The sequence below is a fragment of the Coturnix japonica genome, chromosome 23 (assembly GCF_001577835.2).
Source record: "Coturnix japonica isolate 7356 chromosome 23, Coturnix japonica 2.1, whole genome shotgun sequence".
Classification (NCBI taxonomy): Eukaryota; Metazoa; Chordata; class Aves; order Galliformes; family Phasianidae; genus Coturnix; species Coturnix japonica.
This window is the reverse complement of record NC_029538.1, coordinates 4,779,440-4,803,083: the sequence shown is the minus strand read 5'-3', so window position 1 is coordinate 4,803,083 and position 23,644 is coordinate 4,779,440. Positions and strand designations below refer to the sequence as shown.

The following is a 23,644-nucleotide window of genomic DNA, read 5'->3' as shown; positions in this document are numbered from 1 at the left end:
CCCTGTGGGTAATCAGGTTCCCCAGCTGCCGCAGCACCCGCAGGGCTCAGCTTTGGGCAAATAGGTGCAGTTTTAGGCAATTGTGAGTATTTTCTCATTGCGAAACGTGGAACAGAACGTTGTTGTGCTGTGACATTTATGAAGAAACAGCAGGAGAAACGCCGTGTTTACTTTCCAAAGTAGGCATTTATTTTCTAACAGTGTTGTAGCTCAGTATGTATTATTTTTTTCCCCCTTGGCAGCGTTCTGTGAACTCTAAGCAAACAGGAGCGTGTTAGTCAGCCGCTGCTTCATTGGCTCAGAGGGTTTTTGTGCAGGGAACTGAATGCCCAGCTTGGAGCCCAGCTGTCCCTGGAGCCACCCGGCCTCACCCCGGGCACCGCACATCCGCCACGGCCCCACGTCACCGACCACAAATCCTCTTCCTCTCCTATATATTTATATCTATGCATGTATAGCATGGATGTTTCTCATTATGTGTGGTGAGAGAAGGGAAGTTTTATATTATTTACATCTACGTCTGGGAAGGGCTGGGTGGATGGGGTGGTGTCAGATTGGGTGGGCAGCCCTGGTGAACCCCCCCCACGCACACGAGGTGCCCCATCTCCCCCCCCACCACCGGGTGCTCAGTGGCAGCCGCAGGACTTCACCACCATGTTGCGGTGCTTCTTGAGGATCACGTTGTTGTTGCTGTCGTAGTACAGGACAGAGGTGGCACTGAGCTTGGTGGGGGCACAGCATGCCTTGGGCACGGCCTCGGGCTTCATCAGGTGGACCTGGGGGGCAGAGGGGGGCTGTGGGCACAGGCAAAGCCTCAAAGCACCACGGCTCTTACCTGGGAGAAGCCTGTGAATGGGGAATTATTTCCAGCCTTTTGTAAAAATATTTATTCTAAACCCTTGGCAGCGCTCGCTGCAGTTTATATTGGATGGGGGCAGCCCTTCATTCATTGGAGTTTTCTGGCGTTTGCAGGCAGCTCCCCCAGCCTCGCCCCACATGTGGGAGCCATTTGCCAGCACAGCTCTCCCAGCTCGGAAGTCCGGTGCTGTGCTGTCCAACGCTGCTATTTGCAGCACTGGGCTGGCGCAGCTCCCAGCTCCAGGTGATTCATGTCCGTCCTGGGAAGAGCCCTGGGCTGGGGGTGAGGGTGGGTGCCCACAGCTGGGGGGGGGGATCGGGCAGCTTCATTAATGCAAAGACTAAACCCTGCCAGGAGACACCTTCAAAGGCTCAGCCGAGGACTCGGCGCTCCCTGTAATTAACTGCGAGCACCGGAGTCAGCGTGACTCCACCATTGGGAAATCAGGCACTCACAGGTCAGGAAATTCCAGAAATTAAAGCGCGGGTTGCGATGTGGATTTGGGAAAACGGGGCAGTGAAACCTCCCTGCTCGGAATATGCTGAGCCCAGAGCTTGGGCTCCATGGGGCCTCGGGGGCAGCCTCTGTGAGTGGGGACAAGGAGGGTCCGGCACCACCATCACCCAGTGGATGCTAATCGGCACTGACCAGGGACTGCAGGATGGCGTGGTTGGTGGCGTTCATGCAGGAGTCCAGCGGGAAGGCGCACTCCCCCTCGCAGTAGTAGGCTGAGTAGCCCTGGGGGGCGATCACCCAGTCCTGCAAGGAGATATTGCAAAGATCTTGCACTGGGGAGTGGGGGGGGTTACATGGCCAGGGGGAGCTGTGGTGCTGTGGGGGGAATCGGGCCCGTACCAACCAGCCCAGGTCCTGGAAGCTGACATAGAGCTCGTGTCTCCGGCAGACCTGCCGCCCATCGGCAGCGTGGACATCGTCTGTGGAGACAGGGAGGCAACATCAGCCCGGGATTGGGGTCGTAGTGTGGTGCACAGAGGGCTCACGGAGCTCCCAGCCTGGAGGAGCAATATGGGAATGGGCAGCAGAGCCTGGTGCTCTGCAGGGCTCTTACCAAAGATCCCCGGCAGCTTGTTGGGGTGTGGGAGGTCGTTGCTCTTCTTGGGCTGCCTCCTGCGTGGTGCTCTGGCCGCCCGCGCTGCGCGCACGGGGCTGCTGCTCGCCCTGAAGAACGTCACCATGAAGGGCTGCTTGGAGCGGGGCCCACGGCGGCCCAACAGCCCCACGGAGCCCGGCTCCACGCTGAGCCCTGCGGGGACAAGATGCAGGTGGGTCCTGCAGGCAGATGCTGTGCAGCATCCTCAGCACCTGCACGGCTGCTCATCCTGCAGCACTGCCTGCCCTGCAGATGGGAGCTGTGCACTGAGGGTGTTTATGGGACTCTGCTCCCGATGCTGCAGTGGTTCTCACCATTGTCTGTCTCCACGTAGAGCCGCAGGCCCAGGTTGTACTTGCGTTCCACCAGCCAGTGGCTGCTGGCGGCCGTGACGTCGAACACCAGCCAGCCCTCGGTGCCCGCACGCAGCTGCTGCGCGTCCAGCAGGAACAGGTCGGACTCCCTGCAGACGGACACAGCGGTGAGCAGCACCCCAGGGCTCCCACGTCCCATCTGAGGATGTGACTCCCTGTGCCCATCCAGGTGCTGCAGGGTCAGGTGTATGTTGTGACGGTGGCACCTGGCAGCTGCCCTGGGAAAAGCACAACTCCCTCCTGGCACCGCGTGTGTCACTGCCCGGGGACGCTGTGGGAACAGCACTGCAGCACTTGGCATGGGGTGAGAAAGGTGAAGGGCAGAGCTGGTGCTTAACAGCAGCCCCAGCTCCCTGTGTCCATCCTGCTGCCTCATCCCATCCCATTCTTCATCCCCATCCCAGTTTTCATCCCTGTGCCTATCCCTGTCCCATCCCCATCCCAGCCTCCTTCCCCCCCATCCCACCCGTCACCTGTTGGCGTGCTCGGCGGCGATCTCGTAGATGCTGACCCGCAGGGAGCTGTTGCTGTGCCGGCTGACGCCCCGCGCTTTGTAGATGCGGAACTCGGCGGCCGTCACCGACTCCCCCGTGGGCACCTGAGCCAGGTCGAAGCGGAACTCCTTCCAATAGGGCTTTGGGGAGGAGGTGTCCCGGTCCTGCTCCACTGCGGGGCACAGGGGTCAGGGAACGCAGCCCAGGGGCTGACCCCATGTCCTGACCCCACATCCCCCCATCTGGGGACAAACCCCGCTGTCCCCGCGCCCTGAGCCCGCACACCCACCTGCCTTGTGCTGATGGAACCTGGGTCAGAGGGAGCCAGGCAAGGGCAGGGCAGGTGCCCAGTCAGTGCAATAACCCCATTCCTTTCACTGAAAGCATCTGCTTTCTGCAGAAATCAGTGCCTTGTGGGAAAGGAAGCCTCTTTTTAAACCCATAAAGGAGAGCACGGAGCGCTGCTTTGTGGCAGGGCATCCCCACCGGGTCACTGACGTGTAATTATTTTCTTCAGACTGTTCTTTAAAAGTATTCCAGCCTGCTGAGGCTGAACATAATTAAGGTGATTAATGCTCCTCCGGCTTTAGACATAAACAAAATGCCTCCAATCTCAGCTTGTGCCTCCTTTAAAGACCCAAACACACGAAATCGTGAACAAACAAACAACCCAACACCTTCAGATGCCATTTTAAACCATTTCCAGGGGGGCACATTCCTGATTTCACACACCCCAACGTTTCCCTGCCCATTGCTATGGGGGCAGCTCAGCCCATCTCTATGAACCAGACACTGGGATGCTCGCTTTGTACCCACAGGTCTCTTTCTTTCCCCTCTCTTTTCCCTTTCCCCCCCCCGAACCCAGCACTGCATTCCCTCCAGCCCTGGGGTTCACCACAGCTCTGTTTTATATAAAGCTCAGGGCTGGCAGCTGGGCGGATGCGGAGCCGCTTCCTGCATGCGGTGAGCACCCACTGCAGGGCGGGGGGGCCGTGAGCCCCGGGACCCCCTGAGCCGCCCAAGTGGGCCCTGGGGCTGAGCCCCTGGGAGCTGCAATGGCTCAAAAGCCCTTCTCTGCATTTCCATTCTGCTCATCGTGCCAACAGCTCAGCCTGAGCCCTCAGCACTCCAGCAAAAACCCGCACAGCACAACTGAGCCTCCCTGCAGCCAGTGAGCACCACAGCACCTGTGCCAAGGATGAGTGCAGGGACAGGCTGCACAGAGCAGCATCCCTTTGTACAGCCTTCATGCACTGCATTGCAGTGCTGGGGTCCTGTGCCCCATCTCTGTGCCTCTCTGTGGCTGTCACAGTGGGCACTGCCCCCCCCCCCTTGGACCCTATTGATCAGGGCAGCACTGACTCAGCACCACCACCCCACAATTTCCTGTGGGCGGGTGATCCGGGCTGCGGCCGAGACACTAAAAACACCCAACCCAGGTCCTGTGCTCTCCTTGCCCCCCTCCTTCTCCTTCTGCACTGTCCCACCCCGCAGGCTGCCGTGGCCTTCCCCAGCCATCAGTGTCACAGCTCCCATTCCAAACAATGGTGACAACACACATACCTTATATAATAGCATTGGGCCACACAACACCAGTGGGACTGCCTGCTTTGGTGCCCCCAAGTCCTACACTTCACGCCCCCCTCCCCTTTTTATTTTTAGCTGCACTTCACTGTAAGCATCCCGTGTGCTGCTTCTATAAACGCACATCAGTGGTAATTACGGGTCCTGGCTGCACCGTGCGGTCCCTGCGACCATTTCAGGCACTAAATTAAAAGGAAATGCCGGGATATTCCACCACATCAAGTGACTGGATGCTAAAATAGGTCTGAAGGAGGTGCAGGGAAGATGCTCCTTCACTTGCGAGGAGGGAAAAAATAAACAGAAGAGCTTTCCAAAGCCAGGGGAGATAGAGGAGCACACCCAAGCACTGTGAATGCCGCTGAGCCATCTTCTTCTAGGAGGAAGGCAAAGGGCACCCCCCAACCCAGGCTAAAAGCTCCCCCCTGTGCCAAAGGCTCCTGGAGCTTCTCGCGCCCATCATGGCTGTACCCGGGCTCAGGCTCTGCCCTGCAAAAGGGGATTGCACGGCATGTGGGGCTCCATCACAGCCCCATCATGGGAGTGGGCGCAGCACCCCACAGAGCACTGCCACCCACACTTACACATCCCATCAGGGTAATGGCGTAGCCAATTATGCATGCAAATGGAAGTTAGCCTTCTCCCACTAAAAGATTTATTTAATTAAAATGAAGGGGCTGGAGAAGCCACAGAATTCAAAGCCATTCAAATTGAAGGCTGAAGTTGTGCTCATCAGCCGTCTGTGGGGTATCCGGGCAGCCCCACTTCCCATCCCACCCAAACAGGCCACGGTTACAGCTCGATTTGGTGTCTGTGTGCTGAGCACTGAGTGGAGCTGGGGGCCGATGTCCCAGCACCCACCTGCCCTGTCCTGGCTGCCCCATCCTGCAGGCACAGCACAGCACTGGGGCTGTCCTGTGGGGTTCCCTGACCTCTGCGCAGCCCAGCACTGCAGGGGGGATGCAGGGAAGGATGGAAAGGACTTGGCAGACCCCTCTGTAGCCCTACCTGCTCCAGAGCTCAGTCCTGGGGGACCCCAGGCTGGGAGCTGCCAGTCCCGTGCCAGCCTTTTTCATCCCCCACTGCTCTCAGCATCGCCTGCACGACCCTACGTGGGTCCTGAAGCGCTGCTTCCTACTGCACACCATGGCATGGCCAAAGCCCAGACACCGCTGGACACCCCACCCCACACATCATCCCCACCTTTGCACGGGAGTACCCAAAAGCCTCGTGCTTGGCCACAGCACGCAGAGGGGAAGCACGCAAACAGCCTAAAGCAAAGAGCAGAGACAGGACAAGCTGAGTACACGGTCAGGCTGCCCAGTGGACCCCGGTGGGGGCCGGCTGGTGTTCGGCTGCATCGCCGCGCACAGCGCCTGGGAACGGGATGAGGCTGGAGCTCAGCAACCAGCCGGACGGGATTCCAGCAATAATGAGCGACCGGGAGGGTTTTATTCCGAGCCGTGATTCAGCCGTGTCCCACCGCAGGTAATTGCTGCACTTCGCTGCTGGAAGGGGGAGAGCAGCGCCCGCCCGCCCCGCCCGACGGCTCCGTGCGCAGCACCGCGACGGGGCGAGCGATGCGATCCCGCAATGCGGGGTTTGCGGCTCGTGCCGGGATGGAGATCGAACTCCGGGGGCCGGGGAGCCCAACTCGCTGCAGCTCACGGCACAGCGGGGCTGGAGGCAGCAGGGAGAGGGTGACCCCAAGCCCCGATCCGTGCACCGCTTTGCCCCTCACGTTCCCCTTCGCCATCGCCACTTTAACTCGGGCGCAGCCTCGGGGAGCGCCCAGGGCTCAGCCCCGCACCCCCCTCCGCCCCCTCCCGCCGCTCCGAAGCTCAACCCGGGGCGAAAAGGGACATTTTAGAGGGGGAAAGCGCCCGGTTTGACGGACGCCCGCAGCCGTCGAGGCCAAAACTTCGGTCCGGGGTCGGTTCTACCCGCCACGGCCGCTCCGTCCCGCCCCCCCCGGTGCCGCACTCACTCACCCATGTTCACGAGGCTGACCACGGTGTCGGCTCTGCTGACCACGCTGCCGGGCGGGGGGCTCTGCGTGCTGAGCCCGGTGAGCACCGGCCGGGACACCGCGTCCTCCTCCTCGTCCTCCTCTCCAGCCACGGCGTGGTACAGATCGAGCATGAAGAGCGGAGCGGCGGCGGCGGGGGCGCGAGAGGCGGCGGGGGCGCGCGGTCGGGGCCGTCCCGGCAGCCCCAGCACGGCCAGGATCTCGCGCTGCACGTCCCGCCGCTCCCCGCCGCTCAGCCGCCGCTGCGCGAACCCCGCGTGGAGCCGGCGGCGGAGGACGCTGCCGCTGCCCCAGTGACACAGCACCGCCGCCGCGCACAGCACCGCCACGGCGCCCAGCCGCCCCCCGCGCCCCGACCCCATCGCTCCGCCGCCCCGACCCCCCCCCCCGCCCGGTGCGGAGCGGCACGGAACGGCCCCCGCGCGGCGCCGGACCCGGGACAGGGAAAGGGACGGGCCCGACGGCGGCACCGCCCCGGCCACGGTGCTCCACGCCCGGCACGGAGCGCAGCCGTCCTCCCACGGACACTCGAACCCACGGCCGCCCGGCCCCGGGGATGAACCCCCTTTGTGGGCACCCGACTGAATGAGCAGCCAAAGCAACAAACAGCCACCCCTACGGGCACCCAAACCCACAGATATCTACCCCTATGGGCACCTAACACAACAGACACCCCGACTTACAGTACCAACAGACATCCAACCCTACGGGCACCCCAACCTACAGATATCCAGCCTTGGTGGTCACCCCATTCACTCACTCACCCCTCCCCACAGACACCACAGCCCTACAATAGCACCCATCCTGTGCACCTGCCCACACAGATTGATCTCACCTGCCACCCATGAGCACTCACCCCCCCCACCCCACTCAGCTGCTCTCACTCCCCTCATCAGTGGGATCCACACGACTGGGGGGCACAGACCCTCCTCCTGCTGCACGCCCTGTATAGGGGGGCTCTGCAGGACGCTGTGCTGGGCCTTGAGGAGCACAGAACAAACACCTCCAACGTGGAACATCAACGCCTGGGAGTCAGGTAGGAGGCAAGATTGTTTATTACCGCAAGCAATTGTAATACAAAAATGTGTCTGCTTTTTTTTTTTTTTTTTAAACAATTCATTGGTAGAGCTTCTGGTTTTTTGTTGTGTTTTGTGGTTTTGTTTTTTTTTTGCCTCAATTTAAACCAATTGAGAGAATCACACAGCAACACGGTCAGAGCCGGAGAGGAACACCATTAATAAATACAGGGGCTCTGCAGAGCCCGCTCCCTGCAGCCCCCGGCCGCTCAGTTCGGCGTCGTTACGAAGGACGTGCAGCGGGTTGTGCTGGTGAGACTCAATTCAAGGACAAGCAACTGTGCGTGTAAGTCCAGATTTCTCCTAGGAGCAGAGGTCGCCTGGTTGGAAGTGGGATGGCCAGAGAAGTAATAAATAGGAAAGGAGGTGCGGGTAAAGGCGCTGGGTCGGCCTCTGAGGTCATCACAGCAGAATCCTCCAACCTGCAGAACCCAGCACCACTGGGATGCACTGAGGGGTCCCAACCTGGAGCCGCCCCCGCGCCCCCCCTGCAGCGCGATCCTCACAGCGCAGCGGCGCTCAGACGTGGCTCAGGACAGGAGCGGAGCTGAGCGCTGCGCCAAATCCCGGCCCCAAACTCCGCATCTTCGGGTAAAATCGCATTGCTTACAAAAGATCCCGCATGGGAACAGGAGCCCAGAAGTCCCCACACTTCGTGTGTCCCGCCTGAGGTATTGATTTACAAAAAGAGTTCCTTGAACACTGCAGGATTCAGCTCTTTGCTTTTAAATATAATTTACCTTGCTGAGACAGCAAGTGAAGTTTATAAAGATGCCTTTAGGAAACAATCCTAAAAGATATCGCAGGTCTGCACCCTGCGCCGCGCTCAGATCCCATTCAGGCCGTCCTTTTTCTTTACGCTTTTCACATCTTGACCTTTTTTGTTGCCTTTTTCTCTCCCCCGTCTCCATTTTGGGCCCCTCTCCGGCCAGGCGGCACCGAGGGGCGAGTTCTGTTCTTGTGGTTTTTGTTTATATCTACATAAATATTCACAGGAAAACCCCAACTTACAAAAAAGGAAAAAAAAAAAACCCAAAAAAAGAAACAAAAAAAAAAAAACCAACAGAAAAAAAATCAAACACCCAAGTAAGGCAGCTCCATAACACGACTTTCTTGTACACTTTTAACAATATAGCTTCTCCCATTTAGAATAAATATACATCCAATGCACGCAGCGGGGTTAAAAATCGGGCGCAGGTGAGGTGTGCGTGGCCGGAGGGCGCGGGTGCAGCATTATCTCTTGGGGCCCGGAGTTTTGGGGGTGGCAGTGCTCGTCTTCTTGGACATGGTGGGGATCTTGGAAGGCTTTGCTCCGCGGCGGGAGCCGGCCACGCTGCTCTCCGAGGTGTCGGAGCAGGCAGACTGCGTCTCCAGCAGGTCGAAGTCGGAGGCGTCGCTGCCCCGGCGGCTGCTGGCTCGGCTGCCCGTGCGGCTGCCGGCGCGGCTGGTGGGGCGGCTGGCGGCTTTCTTGGGGTCTGCAGGGAGCACAGAGCCCTCAGTTGGGCACACTGAGCCTTTGAGTGGCCACCCCGAGCCCACCCCGCAGCTCTGCCCGCTGCCCTGCTCCCCCCAGCCCTGGTTGTTCCTCTCCCCACTTACCTGCTCGGCCGCTTTTGGCACCCGAGGAGACGGGCGAGGAGCTGTTGCTGGTGTCCCCGACCAGCGACGTGCGGCTGGAGTGGAAGGTGGGACGCTTCAGTTTGCTGCCCGCTGCCGGCGTCACCTGCAGGGAGGGACACAGCAGAGCTCAGCACAATGCAGCTTGGGGCGCAGCGCGACGCAGTGACCGGCCAGCATCCATCTTAATAGTCAGGGGGAGCACCAGATAGATGGGGTGTTTTGGCAGGGGTTGAAAAAAGGCATAAAATAAAAAAAGAAGTGTGTCCTGAAATGACCGACAGCACTGTGGGCTGGAAAAAAAGCAAAGCTGCTGCCCAGGAGCCAACAGCAGCATCTGAGGTCAGCAACAATAAGTGCAACATTTTGGGCTCCCCGTCCCAGCACCACACTGCAGGGATTCACTGCGGCCCTGTGAGCTCAGAGCCCACCCAGGACACGTGGGGGCAGACAGAAGGAACAAATGGGCGCTGGGGGTGATGGACAGTGGCTCTGGGCATGAGGCTGCGCCACACACAGGTGCTCCCCGTGACCTTTAAGATGCTGCAAAGGAAGATGGAAAGCAGCACAACCCACAGCATTTTCCCCATTGCTGCGGAGGAAAGCGAGGGGAGGGGGCACAGCCCGGCCCCAGCCCAGGGCAGCGGCTTCAGTTTCTGGGATGAAGCAAAGCTCATCCTGGGCGGTGCTGGGCTCAGCACATGGACAGCCCAGCATCTCGTGCTGCTGTCCTGCATCCCGCAGTGTGGATCAGAGCAGCGTGCGGCCCCACTGTGTGAACTTTGGGATCTCCTGAAACTGGAGCCAGGCTACAGTAGGCAGCAGGAGGGGAGCCAAGCAGTGGGCTCTCGTTCAGCCCCAGCAGCATTTCAGATCCGTTATCAAGTGGTTGTGAAGGAAGCGTTCCCTCTGTCAGAGATCTGGATTCATTTCCTTGATCAGAAACAAGCTCAGCAGCAAGCAGGCAGCGCACGGCAACGCACAAAGTGCTCCCGACCTTCTGCTGATCTCAAAGACCACCTGATCTGCTCGAGAGCACTTCCAGGCACCATCAAGTATCGTCGTTCCCATCAGCAAATCGCCCTCTACCCCCACACTCCTCACACACAGAACGAAGCCCCAGGGAGGAGCTGCATCCCATGGACTGAGGCCGCCCTCCCCAGCACACATCGTGGACACCCCACATGTGAGCATCGTGAAGTCAGAGGCAAAGTGGTTCCCATGCATGGGCTGTAGCTGATTTTCACGTCTTAACTCGGCTGCCTGAACGCCAATCACCGCCTCTTTGGGATGCTCAAAAGCTCTGAAAGATTCTTTTCTTTTTTAAGAGCACGCAGGAAAAGCTCAATCGTTTGGTTTGCAATCAGGGAACGGCGCCCTTTGAGTGTCATCCTGAGGCCGGTGCTTGGTTTGCTCGAGTCAGAAACCCATGAAAAATGCTACCAGTCCTCGTGCCTGCAGTGCCAGCAAGCGCTGCTACCGGAGGGAAGCATGAGGCAGATGTGAGGCAGACGGGCACGGGGTGCTCCGGGAGCTCCGCCTGCAACAGGTCCTGGGGCTGCGGGAGAGGACCCTACCTCAGAGCTGGGGAGCTGGAGGTCGGGGTAATCAGATCCCCGCAGCGGGGTGCCCGCTTTACTGTTTATCAACCAGGGTTTGTCATAACATCGAGAGAAGTGATGAGGAGTCTGTGGAATGGAAAACCCAGAGAGGGGGGAGAGGCGGGAGTGAGTGGAAAACAAAAAAGATGGAACAGAAAAGTAAACTGGAATGAGAGGAGAAAAGCACTCAAATGAAACAAGAACCAAAAGGAAATACATAAATAATAATCATGAAAACATCCAACAAACGGGTGATGGGATAAAGCAATAAAGCATGCCAAATGATGGGTGGGGTGGGAGGAGCGGGTGGGCTCTTCTCCCCATGGCTGTGGCACAGTCACACTGTGGGGGCTGAGGGACATGGGGTGCAGCAGCACTGTGGATGGACACCTGTCTGGAGCCGTCCCACCTGGGGGCTGCTCCACGCAGCCCTCCCCACAACCTTCCTCCTCTTCCTCGGCTGCAGCATCTGTCTCATGGGAACCAAATGCCTATTGATGGGCAGAGGAAGGTCCTCCCCCAGCCCTACCTTGGCTCCGCTGGCTGGGGTTGCAGGAGACGACGGCATGGAGGCGCAGCTGTGGTTGCTCTGGCTGGCGCTGGAGCTGGAGCGCGTTGGTGAGGCCGCCCGGGAGGATGGTTTGGACCTTCGTCCCCGCGAGCGGAACGGCGTCATCCCCTGTGAGGCGCCTTCCGGCAGGATGAACTTCTCCCGGAGCTCGAGGTTGGTCCGACCTCGTGCTGGAAGGGACACAGAGATGAGAGCTGAGGGCTGCATGGAGGCAGCACCGTGTCCGAGGGTCAGGAGGTGCCATCCTTGCCATGGGCCCAACAGGTGAGCGCATGGCCTCAATGCTGCTCCGGCTCTCCTGACCACCTGCCTCGTGCCATGGGTTATCTCTTTGAGAATTCATCTGCTTAAAAGCTGCCTGAGGCCCATCAACCCATACAGCCTGCTTTGCCATTCTCTGGTTTCTTGGGGAAATCATGTCAGAATGGCCTTTAAACATGGCACGTTACAACAGTGGCTGTTGTTCAAAGTGGCTTAAGAACAGCTTTAAAAGGCTGTGGTTCTGCTCTTGGCTCTGGGGGACAGGTGAGAGGGGGCAGCTAAAGGCCAACATCAACATTTCCATCCAAATGTCACCAAGAGTTGCAGGATCTGAGCGAGGGGCAGCCCCACAGGGAGGTCGGGGGGTTCCCATTGCTGGGCAGCTCCAGCATGAGGCCATGCACTGAGTCATGGACCAGAAAGCCAAAGGAGCAGCTGTAGAACAGAAGGATGCTGAGACATCCCATGGATGGAAATAACTTTGGTGTCAGCACTTCCCCATTAGGAGCTTGGCCAAATGCTGAGCTCTGCCCCAGGACTGCCAAATCTAGCAATTTTAAGTTCATTTGCTTTGGACCCATTTCCTCCTATTCCGAGGATAACCCAGACCTGCTCCCAAAGCACCTGGTCCCACCCGGCCACCGAGTCCCCACAGTGCTGTCAGAGGGAGGGCAGCCAGCAGCTCAACCTGGGGTCGCTTTACCTCTGCAGGGGTCGTTCTTCACTAGGAACTCATCCAGGGCCATCCAGCCTCCGCCGACACGGACCATGACGGTGCTCCGCAGGATCCGGACCAGCCGCAGCTGCTGGGAATCGCCGAACTGCAGAGCAGAGAAATGGGGATCAGCCACAGGACTCACAGAGAGCACTGCAGGCTCCCTCCCACTGCGGGCTGCACCAGAGCCGGGCTGCCAGAAACCATCCGTGCTTCCAGGCACACAAACTGATCACTGAGCACCGAGATAAGCTCTTCTCAAACAAATGCACAGCAGCACCAATTTCCAGTTCTTCGGCTGCCTGCCATTAAGACGATGCAGCCATCAAAACCCTTTAGATTTAAAGAAGCAAATGTGCGTTTGGAATTTGGTCCTTAGATGGATTTTTGCAGCCAGAACCGCAGGTTTTCTTTTTGGTTCTGAAGGGAACAGGCTGTCAGTGCACTGATGCTGCTGGTGCAGCCCACTTGGAAAAGAGAGGGCAGGGCAAGTCAGTGAACCAGCAAAGCAACGTGCCTCCACCGTGCAAGAAACCTCTGCAGTCTGAAGGCAGGGACACCCCGAGCCTCAGCCTCGGCCCCAGCAGCAGAAAAAGCCCCACTGCCACCACCCTGCCAGGATTTCAGTGAGCAGTGATGGGAATCCAGGCAGGAATCCCACAGCAGTGCTGATTAGTGATTGCCATGGTCATTAGTGATTTGAAATGCCTTCCGTTTCTCTATTGGTGCCCCCCAGCCAGAAGCCCCGGCTCTGAGCCCACGCTGCATCCTGCGCTGCTCTGCCTGTTCCACAGAGAACTGCTCCAAGGGGGGGGGAAGCACTTTGGGGGGGGAAACCACCTTCAGAATGAATGAAAAAAAAGAATAGGGAAAAAAAGGAGGAGGATTTTCCCTTGGATGGACAGGAATGCAATAAAAATGAAGAGAGAAAATGGAAGTGAAGCACTGCAGGTGGAGGGGCAGGAGGGAGCAGCCCCAGCCTTCCCACAGGGGATGGAGTGGGGTCTCCCCAGATTGGGGTACCCCAAAACCTGCTGAGAAAGGCAGGGATGGGTGAGTTCTCCTTTCCACTGTCACATTCAGATGATTTTTCAGTCGCCACAGAGAATTTTTCTATAATCACTGTCTAATGCAAAGCGCTCTGGTCTCACTCCCCACATTGGGACACACTGACAGCGGGTTCCTACAAGCCCTGCTCCCACCAGGAGTTACTCAGCGGGTACAGCAGGATGAGGTTTAGTTATCATTACCTACTGGATTAAACATGTGGATGCAGCATTTCCATTCCATGGTGACCCGAGCGCAGAGCCTGGTACAGCCCTCACGTGTCACCTCACGAGTTTCTCCCTGCAGCCCACTGACATCCCCAGGGCACCGAGGAAGGAGCCAGGAGACAGAAATCTCTCCCTTTCAGTCAATTCCTGATTTTTCCCATTGACCTTTTCCCTTCTCTCTGCCCAGTTTGTTTTGGACGGCGCTCCTCTGTACCAGGCTCTGCGCGGCGGTGGGACAAGCTCTCCAAGCAGCATATACAGATTGCATCCTCCCAAAGGACAAAGCACCACGGACACACGAGCTACAACCACTAACAAGAGGTGAGAGCATCGCAAGGCAAACTGTACCTGGTTGCCGAGGAAGAACTACGGAGGAGAGAAGTGGAGTGAGAAGGGTTGGGGAGCGGGAGGGAAGTCGAGAGCGGGAGGAGGGGAAAGAAAAACAAGAAAAACATTTTATGGGATTAACAGTGCAATCATCACCACAACCGTTAACTGCGGGCAGTCAGGATGGGGTTCTGCTATGGGGCTCTGAGGCAGCGCCGAGCTGAGAGCCCCGAGCACAGCGCAGGAAACCGGGCAGCCGGCCGTGCCAGCTCAGTGCCGAGCTTCACCTCGGTGAATAGTTTGAAACATAAACACTGGAGTCTGTTACAAAGAGATCCTGTAAGGAAATTATTCTCCTTCTTCAGGAACGAGCTAAGAAAAACACGGGCATAAGGTACACTCATCCACCAGGAAAACTTCAAGGGCGGCTGCGGGCGGCAGTGAATGCTGCACTTGAGCAGCCGCCCAGCCCAGAACACTGCCACTGTTATGCTCTCCTGCACGGGCACACCCTGGGCCTGGGCAGCGCCGGGCCAGCACCGCCTCCATGGGGTGCACGGTCCCAGGGCACGAGGCCCCTCCTCACCCCGGGGTCCTCGGGGCTGCCCATGGGGGTCCCCACCCTGCAGGGAACACGGTCCACCCTGCCTTACTTACCCGGTATTTGTTCTCTCCAATCTGCTCCACTTGGAACCTCTTGGCACACTTGCACTGGGCCACTTGCCTGGTGACCTGCGCCGGAGAAACAAGGTAAGAAACTGGGAATTTGGTGCCTCCCCTCTACTGGGCTTTTTTTGTTTTGGATAAAACACAGACCCAAATGGCTGACAGCTCCAACACACCAGTGAGACATGGATGCATTACTTTGGCTCAACATCAGCGTGGCCATTTTCTTTCCTCCTCTTCGTCTCCCTCCCCCCACCAGCCCGAACCATCCCAATGCTTCACCTCATCCTCGATCTTGTCGGCGTCGGTGGTGGGGCGGTACGCGTCCTTGTTGGGATGGAGGGCAGCCACAAACTCGTAGTAGTCGATGTAACCGTCACCGTCACGATCAAAGATATCGGCCACAGCCGTCATCTCCAGCTTCGTGGTGGGGAATTCTGGAAGGAGGAGCAATGATCAGCCACGCTCAGGGATGTGCACAGCCTGCCCCACGGACGGGGCTGTTTCTGCTCCCTCAGCTTGTTTGGGGCACAGACTCACTGGAGGCCAGGATGCCATCAATAAACTCCTGCCTTGTTATTTTTCCATCCTGGTCCTTGTCGATGCGCCGGAAGAAGTCCATCACACGGGACTTCTTGTGGTTCATCCAGCGCATGTATTTCTTCCGCCAGACATCGAAGTCGAAGTTTGCAAACTCCTTCAGCTGGAAGGAGATGGACAGTCAGCGCAGGAACCACAAAGGATCAACAGGAACCACCCACCCCCCACACCAGCCCTGGGGTGACTGCGGGGGCCCTCCCAGCACAGCAGGACACACAGCGCAGGGACACGGGACGCAGCCTCCCCACGGGCAGCGCTGACTACGTGCACACAGACGCAGACACACTGCTGGGACAGGGGCTGCCCGCTGCCACCTCCACCCTCACCCCCTGCCCTCCCCCTTCCCCAGGGCAGCACAGTGCTGTGCTCTCTCCCAGCTGGGATGCAGCCCTGCAGCACAACAAACCTCTCACCCTCCTAACCCCCAACCCCCCAGGGACCCCTCTGGCTGCAGCAGCTCACAGCGCAGCAACACGATGGTTTTGAGCACTTTTTTCCTTCTATTTTTTGTTTTAAACATTCCTCGAGTCAAAAGCGACAAAGAGAAAATAAAACATCGATACGCAGAAACTGAACTGAGCTACAGGAAAAGCAACGAAAAACAAAAACCACTCACTTCTGGGCATAGCTGCTTTGTTAAGCGTAAATAAAAACAGAAATTACATTAGATGGTTGGAAAAGGTATAGACAGTAGCACTAATTAGTAAAGCTGATTACTAGGAATAAAGTAGGCCTGGCTGCCATTACCTCTACAGATACCAACCGCAGGGGCACAAAGCGGTTCATTAGCACGCGGTTAATTAAAGAAGGCAGTTTTCAGCCATAACGCTTTAGAAGAGCTTGTTTTTTGTCCCCCCTTTTGGCATTGTGGGGAAAGCAGCAGGGACAACCTGCGGGACCTGGGCAGCTCAGGAGGTGGCACCGACTGCCCCACGCAGCACCCGTTACCTCCTCCAGTCGGTCCAGGGCATCATTGAGCTTCCGCTGTCGCTCTAGGGCCAGCAGCCAGACCTGCTGCCAGCGGGCTGAGAGCTGATTGATGCGGGGGTTCTTGGTTTCCGACTGGGAGATGATGGGCATGGTGGGGGGGCCGGCCTGGGTCAAGGATTTTCCTGCGGGAGAAAAAAGCAAAGAGAGTAAATGAACCATCTGAGGCGGCGCTGATGGGTCAAATCTGTTTGAGCACTGAGGATGGAGCAGCGAGGAAATGAGCTGCTATTATGAGCAGAAAGGCACCCACAGCCCTGCCAGCTGCTGCTGAGCAGAACTGAGTGCTGCAGCCACGGCCTCACAGCTCTGCAGCCCAATCCCTGCTGGGGGATTCGCAGTGCTGTGCAAAAAACAGCAACACGCCACAGAATCGGTGCAGAAAGAAACCAAGGAGAAGTGGCAGCACGAGCTTCCCAGCACCGCTGAGATAAATGCACTGTGTGGGCTCTGCACACCCCGGCAGCAGCATTTTGGAAGCAACCACCCGGACTTCCCCCTGCGAAAGCTCCAGCTGCCTTCCTGGTGGCAGTCAGCGCAAGATGCCTCATTAATTGATCATCAGAGCTAACGAGTTTCCTACGTATTTCACTTCCTCCCACCACACGTTTCACCCAATGGGGACGTACTGTTGCTGCGGGACTTGTCAATGAGGGCTCCGTGGGGCGGCTCAGTCGCTTTCCTCTTGTATGTCTTGGTGACCCGATCCACGTCTGGCTGTTTCCGTGTCATCTCCTCCATGAAGGACTGTCAGAACACACAAGGGACGAAAGAACCTTTGAGACATTTTCACCTCCAGCCGATGGAGCTTTGGGTTCTCCCCGGGCTGTGCCCGGAGCTGTGGGGGGTTTGCAATCCAGCTATGGCACAGCTCTGCAAAAGCTCAGCCCACCCTCAGTGCGTGGCTCCCCAGTGACAGCCTGGGATGGGCGAGGTGCTACTTTAATTGAGCTGTAAGGAGAAGTAAACGACTCCCTCATGGCACAATGGGAATGAAACCCCTCTTGCCCTCACAAGTGTCTGCCCACGGTGCAGGAAAGCACATCTGCTCCAGCGCTGGGCTCACCTGGTGCTCAGTGATGAGAGCTTTGACCTGATCGATGTTCTGTGGCATTGGCTCCTGATCCCTCTGGATCAGGGTGGTCTCAGCCCACTGGATCCAGGCCAGGAGCTCCTCCAGAAGCTCTGCATTCGCCACCAGCTCTGAGAGTGCAGCCTCCAACCTCTGCTGGTGCTGCCTGGCCCACGTCAGGACCTGTTGGAGATGCAGAGATGCATCAGCCGCACATGGGAACAAATGGAGTGGAAAATCAACACTGTGGGCACACTCTGGGGCAGGGCAGGAGCTCAGAGGTGGACACGAGCCCAGCCTCAGGGACTTACCTCCTCAAACCTGGCGCGGATGATGGTGATCCAGTGCTTGATGGTGGTGATGCAGTCAGGGTGGCAGGCAGACAGAATGACCTCTCCCATTCCCACCGCTGCGTTCACATCCACCCTTTTCTCTTCCACTTTCTTCATGAATTCCTGGAAGTGGGGAATGCACGGGCCAGGTGTGAAGGGGCAGCACGTGGCAGGGGGTACCCAGGTCCAGCTCCCACCCTACACCCAGCTGTGACTCCTGCATAAGAACAATTGAACTTCCCTTCACCCCCCAAAATGTAGGAATGTAAACAGCACCCAAATGGATTATTTCACAAATTGCCCACAAATTTTGCTTGAGTTGCACTAAAAAGGGAAGGCCAAGTCCTGCCCCGCGTTCTTGGCTCCCCATTGGGAGCTCCCCATCACCTTGTGCACATCAATGAGGGACTGCAGCGCTTCAGCATCATCAGGAAGCGCTCCCCGAAAGCGCAGGGACTGCTCAGCCTCTGAGAGCCACTCCAGCAGCATGTGCACGGCTGTCCGGAACTCCTCCGCCTGTGGACACAGAAGCAGAGGCTCAGCCCCCAACTTGGGATGTGGCAGGGAGTGTGAGGACTTTAAAAAAGGAACGGGAGAAGAAGGATCTATCTGTGTTGGCCTTGGCTTGCCCAGCACCAGCACCAAGTCCTGCTCCTCCTGGCCCTGTCCTTGGCAGCAGCAGCACTGCAGAACTCGGTGTTTTTCACTAGCAGCACAGCTACCAAGTGCTGGCCAATTTGGCACCTGGGTAGTTTATTCAGTGAATTGCCTGCTTGACACAAAATCTACCTAAGAGCCTTTTGACCTTTTTTTCTTCTTTTTAAAAAAAAGCAAAAATGGAGGCCTCTTTTTTTGCCCTGAACTTCAGCAAACACAGGCTGGAGCACTCACTGATCACGGCGCATTCCCACCTGCCTGCTGTGCACATCAGCAAAACCTTTTCATCCTTCCTTTTCAAACAGGCCCTCCTTAATGGCTCTCCTTAGGGCACAGAAGATAAGTAAATAACCGATGGTACTTTGCAGTTCTCATTGGCAGCAGCTGCAGGGCTGTGCTGTCCTGCTCAGCCAGGAGCTCCCTGTCTGGGCACAGGGAGCAAAGAGCCTTCTCCAAGGGAAGGGTTTGTGTCACACTCCAGGGCACAGCCCCGCAGCACAGGCAGAGCTCTCCAAGCCCGTTTCCAGCCGCAGCCTTTTGCTCACCTGCTTCAAGGCCTGCTCCAGGCGGCTCTGTTTGGACACAGACAGTTTGCACACCGTGTCCCAGCGGTTGCTCAGCTCCTGCAGCTGTACCTTCACCCAGGTGGTGTCATCCCGGCTGCTCTCTATCAGCTCCCGGCCGGAGCGTTTCAGCACCTGCACCGTCCCCGTGCGCTTCCCCAGCTCCTTCTGGAAGACCTGGAGGGAGAAGGGCAAAAGCCAAACAGTCAGTCCCGGGCTGCTGTGTGATGGAGGATGAGACCCGTGGGCCCTTGGGGAAGATGAGCAGAGCTCCCAGCCCCAGGAGGGTGGGCGGATCCTCACCTTGTGAGCATCCATCAGGTTCATGACCAGGTCCAGGTCTCCATGGACGGGCTGATCTTCAGCCAGCTGAGGCTCCACCTTGTACAGCCAGTCCACCAAGGCCTGCAGCGCATCCATGAACTGCCCAGAGAACAGCAGGGCTTCTTCCAGCTTGTGCTGCCTGGAAAACAGATGGACCCCGTGAACTCCCAAGAACAAACTCATCTCCTTTCACCACAGCCCAGTGAACTCCTCCAGCCTCCACAAAATCACCATGTGCTGGAGGGTTCAACCTCCCCTCTGCTCTGCTTTGCCAGCAGCCCTTGGCAAAGAAGCACTGCTGGTACAACACTGGGGCTGGATTTACCTTTCCACAGATTTGCCACACACTGTGTCCCACTTATCCCGGACTTCTCCCAGTAAGTTGTCCAACTTTTGAGTGTCATCTGGAAGCAAAGCTTTTTCCTTGAGGGCTCTGCCCGTCCTGATAGTGGTGTCGTAGACAGGCTGCTTCCCACCCAGCGTCTTCTGGAACTCCTGAGCACAGGGAGAGAAAACAAAATGGCTTCAGAAAACCTGACCTCACAAGGAAGATACACAGCTCTCATGTGGATCCCCAGCTGCACATTTGCCACTGCAGTAATAAGCATGAATGTAGAGGAGATGCTATCCTGCTGCCTCTCCTTTGTTCTCCAGTTGTGACATGAAAGGTTCAGGTTGGATATTAGGATATTTCTCCTCTAAAAGAGCAGTGATGCGTTGGCACAGGGTGCCCAGGGAGGAGGTGGAGTCACCATCCCTGGAGATGTGGCACTGAGGGATGCGGTCAGTGGGCATGGGGGGGGGGGGTGGGCTGCGGCTGGACTCGGTGATCTGAGAGATCTTTTCCAACACTAACAACTCCATGAATTGCCTTCCACCCAATGCTCAGCACCCAAAGCTCTACCTTGTGTTTGGAGAGCTGGAGCTTGATTTTGTCAGGATCATTGGAAATCTCCAACTCGGAGTCCAGGTGATTCTCTGCATCCTCCAGCCAATCAATCAGTTTCTTCCAAGCTTCGTGGAACTACAAACAAACAAAATCAAGTTTGAAACTCAGCACAGAATCCACCCCAGCCCTGTTCTGGACTCAGGACCCCCAGGGCTGGCTGTACCCCAGGCTCTGCTGCACTCTTGCCCATTTCTCACCTGCTTGGCTCGCTTCCTGGCATCATCCAGCGCCCGGCCCCGCTCCACCGAGCGCTGCACCACCTTCTCCCAGCGGGACTGGACGCTCACCAGCAGGTTCTTGATCAGCACCACGTCCTGCTTTTGACTGAGGAACTTCAGCTGGTTCCCAGTTTGGTCCAGCTCGATGATGCGATCGCGATGAGCGTTCACTTCATTGGCAAACACCTGCAAACAGCAAAGCCATCCTCCGATCTGTAAGGAGATCTGGGCAGGCCAGCGAGCACCCACTGCACGTGGCAAGGGTTCGGGTGCTGTGCTTGCTCCCTGCATCCCAACACCCACTGTGCCCGCACCTTGTGCTCATCAATCTGGGCCATCACAGCGTTGAGGATGAGGCTGGGAGGGGGCACGATGTTCAGGCTTTGCTCAGCCAGCGTCAGCCAGTTGATGAAGTCCTGGAGGGAGTTCTGGAAGTCCGTGGCCAGGGCGAGAGCCTCCTCCAGCTTTGCCTGCATGGAGGGGAGGGAGGGGGGATAAAAAAACAACACTGAGGGCGAGAGCTCACGATCTGTGGTTTCACAGACAAGGGCAGGCTTTGTGTCCCCGCTTCAACGCGCCTCCAATGGGAACCTTGTTGGCCTGGGCAGGGACACGACTTGTTTACCAAGGCGAGGAGCCTTCAATGAAAGCCACTGCTTCAGAATTGGTTTCTTTCAAAATTCACGGGCGAGAATCACACGTGAAAGGGGAGACAACTCTTTTATCGACACACGAGCAGCTGCATCGCCCTCAGCTTCCCGAGAAAGGGATCGCCATGGGAAGAGCTCTCAGTGAATGGGAGGTGGGTGACATTTTGATGGCAACAGCTGCAGCACCACAAATGCATTCAGGGCTGAAGCCACCGCATCCCTTGTTTTATCTCATCACCGGCCAAAACCCCAGAACGGAGGGAGCTCCGAGGACCAACAGAGAGTGCTTTTCAGAGCTGCAGGAGGCTCCTTCCCACCCCTCCTCTAAATAATCCACACTCAATTTTACTCTCATTTTCTGTGTGATTTAACCATATTTCAGTACCATCCAGAAAAATGAATGGCTTGCCTCTCAGCCCGCACCATTTGGATGACAAACCCCATCTATGCATCCAAGACAGGTTATTTAAGATACCAACCCTCCTCCCCACCCCTGTCCTGGGAGAGCAGAGCAGCAGGGAGCAGCTGCTGCTCGTGGGGCACGGCGTCCCTCTGCCAACGGTACCTTTCTCTCCTCCATCTTGGTGCTGACCAGACACCACTTCTGCTCCAGCAGCGCGACGCTCTGCTCCGTCTTGGAGCCTGAGCCCGAGTCGTCGCGATTCAGCAGCATCAGCCGCCCCTTGGCCAGCAGCTGGCTGTACACGTCCTCCTGTGCTTTCAGTTGGCCATACAGCTCCTGCAACACAGGCAGAAAGTCAGGCAAAGGGTGGGTGGCAGCTCAAGGTGATAAGAAAATGAGGGTCGGGGAAGGCAGCAAAATGACAGCAGTGCATCTCTTCGGGCACAGGATGGTGGTCAGTGCATTGTGATGCTTGTCCACAGCATCAAGGACAAATCTATCTGTAAGAAGTGCTCATCTCCCTTCCCATCAAACTCATGAATGGGAATTTTGATGCTGGTCTGACAGATAGGAGCTTTCTGAATTGGAAGTACTGCAAATCTCCCCCCAAGAAATTACCATGTGGGCATTGAGCTGTTCCCGGGCAGTTTCTGGCAGCCCTCCCGTGGGTTTCGATGCAGACAATTGGCTCTCCATTCTCGTTAGCCACAGGAGGAAGTCTTCAATCTCACCATGGAAACCCTGGGCCTGTTCGGGAAATACAATCGGCCACGATCAGATGACATCAGCCCCCATTGATCACACGCCAGGGCTGGCGCTGCGTTTGCTTCAGAACCAGATAAAGAGGCAGAGCTGGATTTAACAGCATGGTAGGAAGGGATGCGCACAGTACCCCATCACCACACAGTCCTTCTGGCACATGAACAAGACACAGTTGGTACCACAAACAAAAAAAAATGCCCTGCTTTGAAGTGAGCACATATTGTGTCTGAGAAGGCAAAAAGTCCCTCTGCAAAGCTCTGTGCTTCCACCACTGAGCCTCATCATCATGCAAGAAAGAACTGAATTTTCACCTTAGGGTGACAAACACTGCGCAGTGTGTTACAGAGCCCAGCACCCCCATCCCCTTCCCTCTGGCCCACTGTGCCCCCACCTGCTGCAGGGTGGATTGCAGCTGCTGCTCCCTCTCCTCTGTCTTCTGCAGCACTGCCTCCCAGCACGCGTTCAGCCCCTCCAGGCGGTTCCGAAGGCTGCTGGCATCGTCCCCTGCGCTCGACTCCAGGAGCTCATTGCCTGCTCTGTTCACCGTCTCCACGGTCGCTTGGTGGGCCAGGACGTCGTTCTTCAGCACCTAACAGACATGTTGGGAAAGCGTTGGATGCCTCTCTAAAACGTCTGCTTAATTGCAGTATGCTTTCCTGGACCTGAACCAACTCAAACCCTTCATAAGAGTGAAAACCCCACGACAGGAACGGATCAAACAAATGGCATGCAGGGGGAGTACTCACGTGGTGCTTCGCAAGTTCAACCTCGATGACTTTAGGGTCTCCATTGATGGGCTTCTGAGCATCAAGCAGCTCCTCGGTGTGGGTCAGCCAGGCCATCAGCTCTGCCAGCGCGTGCTGGAACTGACCGAGGGCCAGGAGGGCGGCTTCGAGCTTGTGCTGAGTGATGGCAAGGAAGAAAAGCAACGTTTAAGTCAGGAAGGAGTGGGAGCATCCACACAAACTTCCACCCTACACTGGCACGAACCCAGGCCTCCCCTGTACCTGTCTGTGAGCAATCTTCTCGCCCAAATTCTCCCAGAGATGTTTCAGCTCTGTCAGTGGCTCCTTTATGATGTCTCTGTCTGTCTCATCTGTAGCTTTTTTTAGCATCAGTTCACCTTGGTGATTAAGCTTTTCCATTTCAATCTGCTGCTGGTAAACCTCCATTTTAAACTCCTGCCAAAACAAGCAGGACAAAAACCAGAACAAGATGAATCATTGGAGTGAGAGCCCTGAGATGCAAAGCATTGGAGAACCGGTGTGACTCCACCTGCGTACCTTCATCTCATTCATTTGCTCCTTAACCGTGTTGAGGTCGGTGCCCACAGGAGACATGTTGCACAGCTTAATCACGGCGTTATCCAGCCAGTCAAACATGGCCTGAAATGAGGGCAGACACCATTAGAAAAGGGGAAGAGTCCCTCTGTCACTGTGCAAGCACCCAACTTTTGCTCTGAGGCAGAGATGTTGCCTCCTGCACACCCTCCTGTCCTCCACTTCCCTACTCCCATAGGGCCATGATGGAAGCCAGCTCCAACATACTATGCTGCACAGAAGCAAAGGCAG

The 23,644-nt window shown here is 57.0% G+C and overlaps 2 protein-coding genes across 30 annotated transcripts in view; both read right to left on the bottom strand.

Annotated features, from left to right (window-relative positions):
- Positions 1 to 106: 106 nt before the first annotated feature.
- LOC107323806 (bone morphogenetic protein 8B-like) lies at positions 107 to 6,810 on the bottom strand. The gene is made up of 7 exons (XM_015883203.2): positions 6,411 to 6,810; positions 2,818 to 3,010; positions 2,285 to 2,433; positions 1,929 to 2,123; positions 1,715 to 1,794; positions 1,508 to 1,618; positions 107 to 776 (listed from the first exon to the last, which is right to left on the bottom strand). The coding sequence occupies exons 1-7, from the start codon at positions 6,808 to 6,810 to the stop codon at positions 627 to 629; spliced, it is 1,278 nt and encodes a 425-aa protein (XP_015738689.1). The 3' UTR covers positions 107 to 626.
- A 675-nt stretch (positions 6,811 to 7,485) lies between these two features.
- The window catches only part of MACF1 (microtubule actin crosslinking factor 1), a 108,849-nt gene continuing 92,690 nt past the window's right edge, over positions 7,486 to 23,644 (bottom strand). For 12 of the 29 annotated variants that reach the window (XM_032448988.1, XM_032448991.1, XM_032448992.1 and 9 more), the window contains 27 exons: positions 23,357 to 23,458; positions 23,081 to 23,254; positions 22,820 to 22,975; positions 22,465 to 22,662; positions 21,930 to 22,058; positions 21,474 to 21,647; positions 20,573 to 20,728; positions 20,238 to 20,444; positions 19,996 to 20,115; positions 19,417 to 19,586; positions 19,071 to 19,230; positions 18,750 to 18,944; positions 17,935 to 18,063; positions 17,527 to 17,670; positions 17,210 to 17,398; positions 16,773 to 16,890; positions 16,105 to 16,268; positions 15,773 to 15,787; positions 15,097 to 15,259; positions 14,839 to 14,993; positions 14,548 to 14,622; positions 13,912 to 13,929; positions 12,278 to 12,395; positions 11,272 to 11,483; positions 10,719 to 10,829; positions 9,124 to 9,247; positions 7,486 to 8,999 (listed from right to left, as the gene is read on the bottom strand). In XM_032448988.1, the coding sequence (XP_032304879.1) occupies positions 8,758 to 8,999; positions 9,124 to 9,247; positions 10,719 to 10,829; positions 11,272 to 11,483; positions 12,278 to 12,395; positions 13,912 to 13,929; positions 14,548 to 14,622; positions 14,839 to 14,993; positions 15,097 to 15,259; positions 15,773 to 15,787; positions 16,105 to 16,268; positions 16,773 to 16,890; positions 17,210 to 17,398; positions 17,527 to 17,670; positions 17,935 to 18,063; positions 18,750 to 18,944; positions 19,071 to 19,230; positions 19,417 to 19,586; positions 19,996 to 20,115; positions 20,238 to 20,444; positions 20,573 to 20,728; positions 21,474 to 21,647; positions 21,930 to 22,058; positions 22,465 to 22,662; positions 22,820 to 22,975; positions 23,081 to 23,254; positions 23,357 to 23,458 (3,918 nt within the window). In that variant the 3' untranslated portion in view covers positions 7,486 to 8,757. The remainder of the gene's footprint in view (positions 9,000 to 9,123; positions 9,248 to 10,718; positions 10,830 to 11,271; positions 11,484 to 12,277; positions 12,396 to 13,911; positions 13,930 to 14,547; positions 14,623 to 14,838; positions 14,994 to 15,096; positions 15,260 to 15,772; positions 15,788 to 16,104; positions 16,269 to 16,772; positions 16,891 to 17,209; positions 17,399 to 17,526; positions 17,671 to 17,934; positions 18,064 to 18,749; positions 18,945 to 19,070; positions 19,231 to 19,416; positions 19,587 to 19,995; positions 20,116 to 20,237; positions 20,445 to 20,572; positions 20,729 to 21,473; positions 21,648 to 21,929; positions 22,059 to 22,464; positions 22,663 to 22,819; positions 22,976 to 23,080; positions 23,255 to 23,356; positions 23,459 to 23,644) is intronic. The other 17 variants (XM_015883404.2, XM_015883405.2, XM_015883406.2 and 14 more) reach the window with 8 other exon arrangements.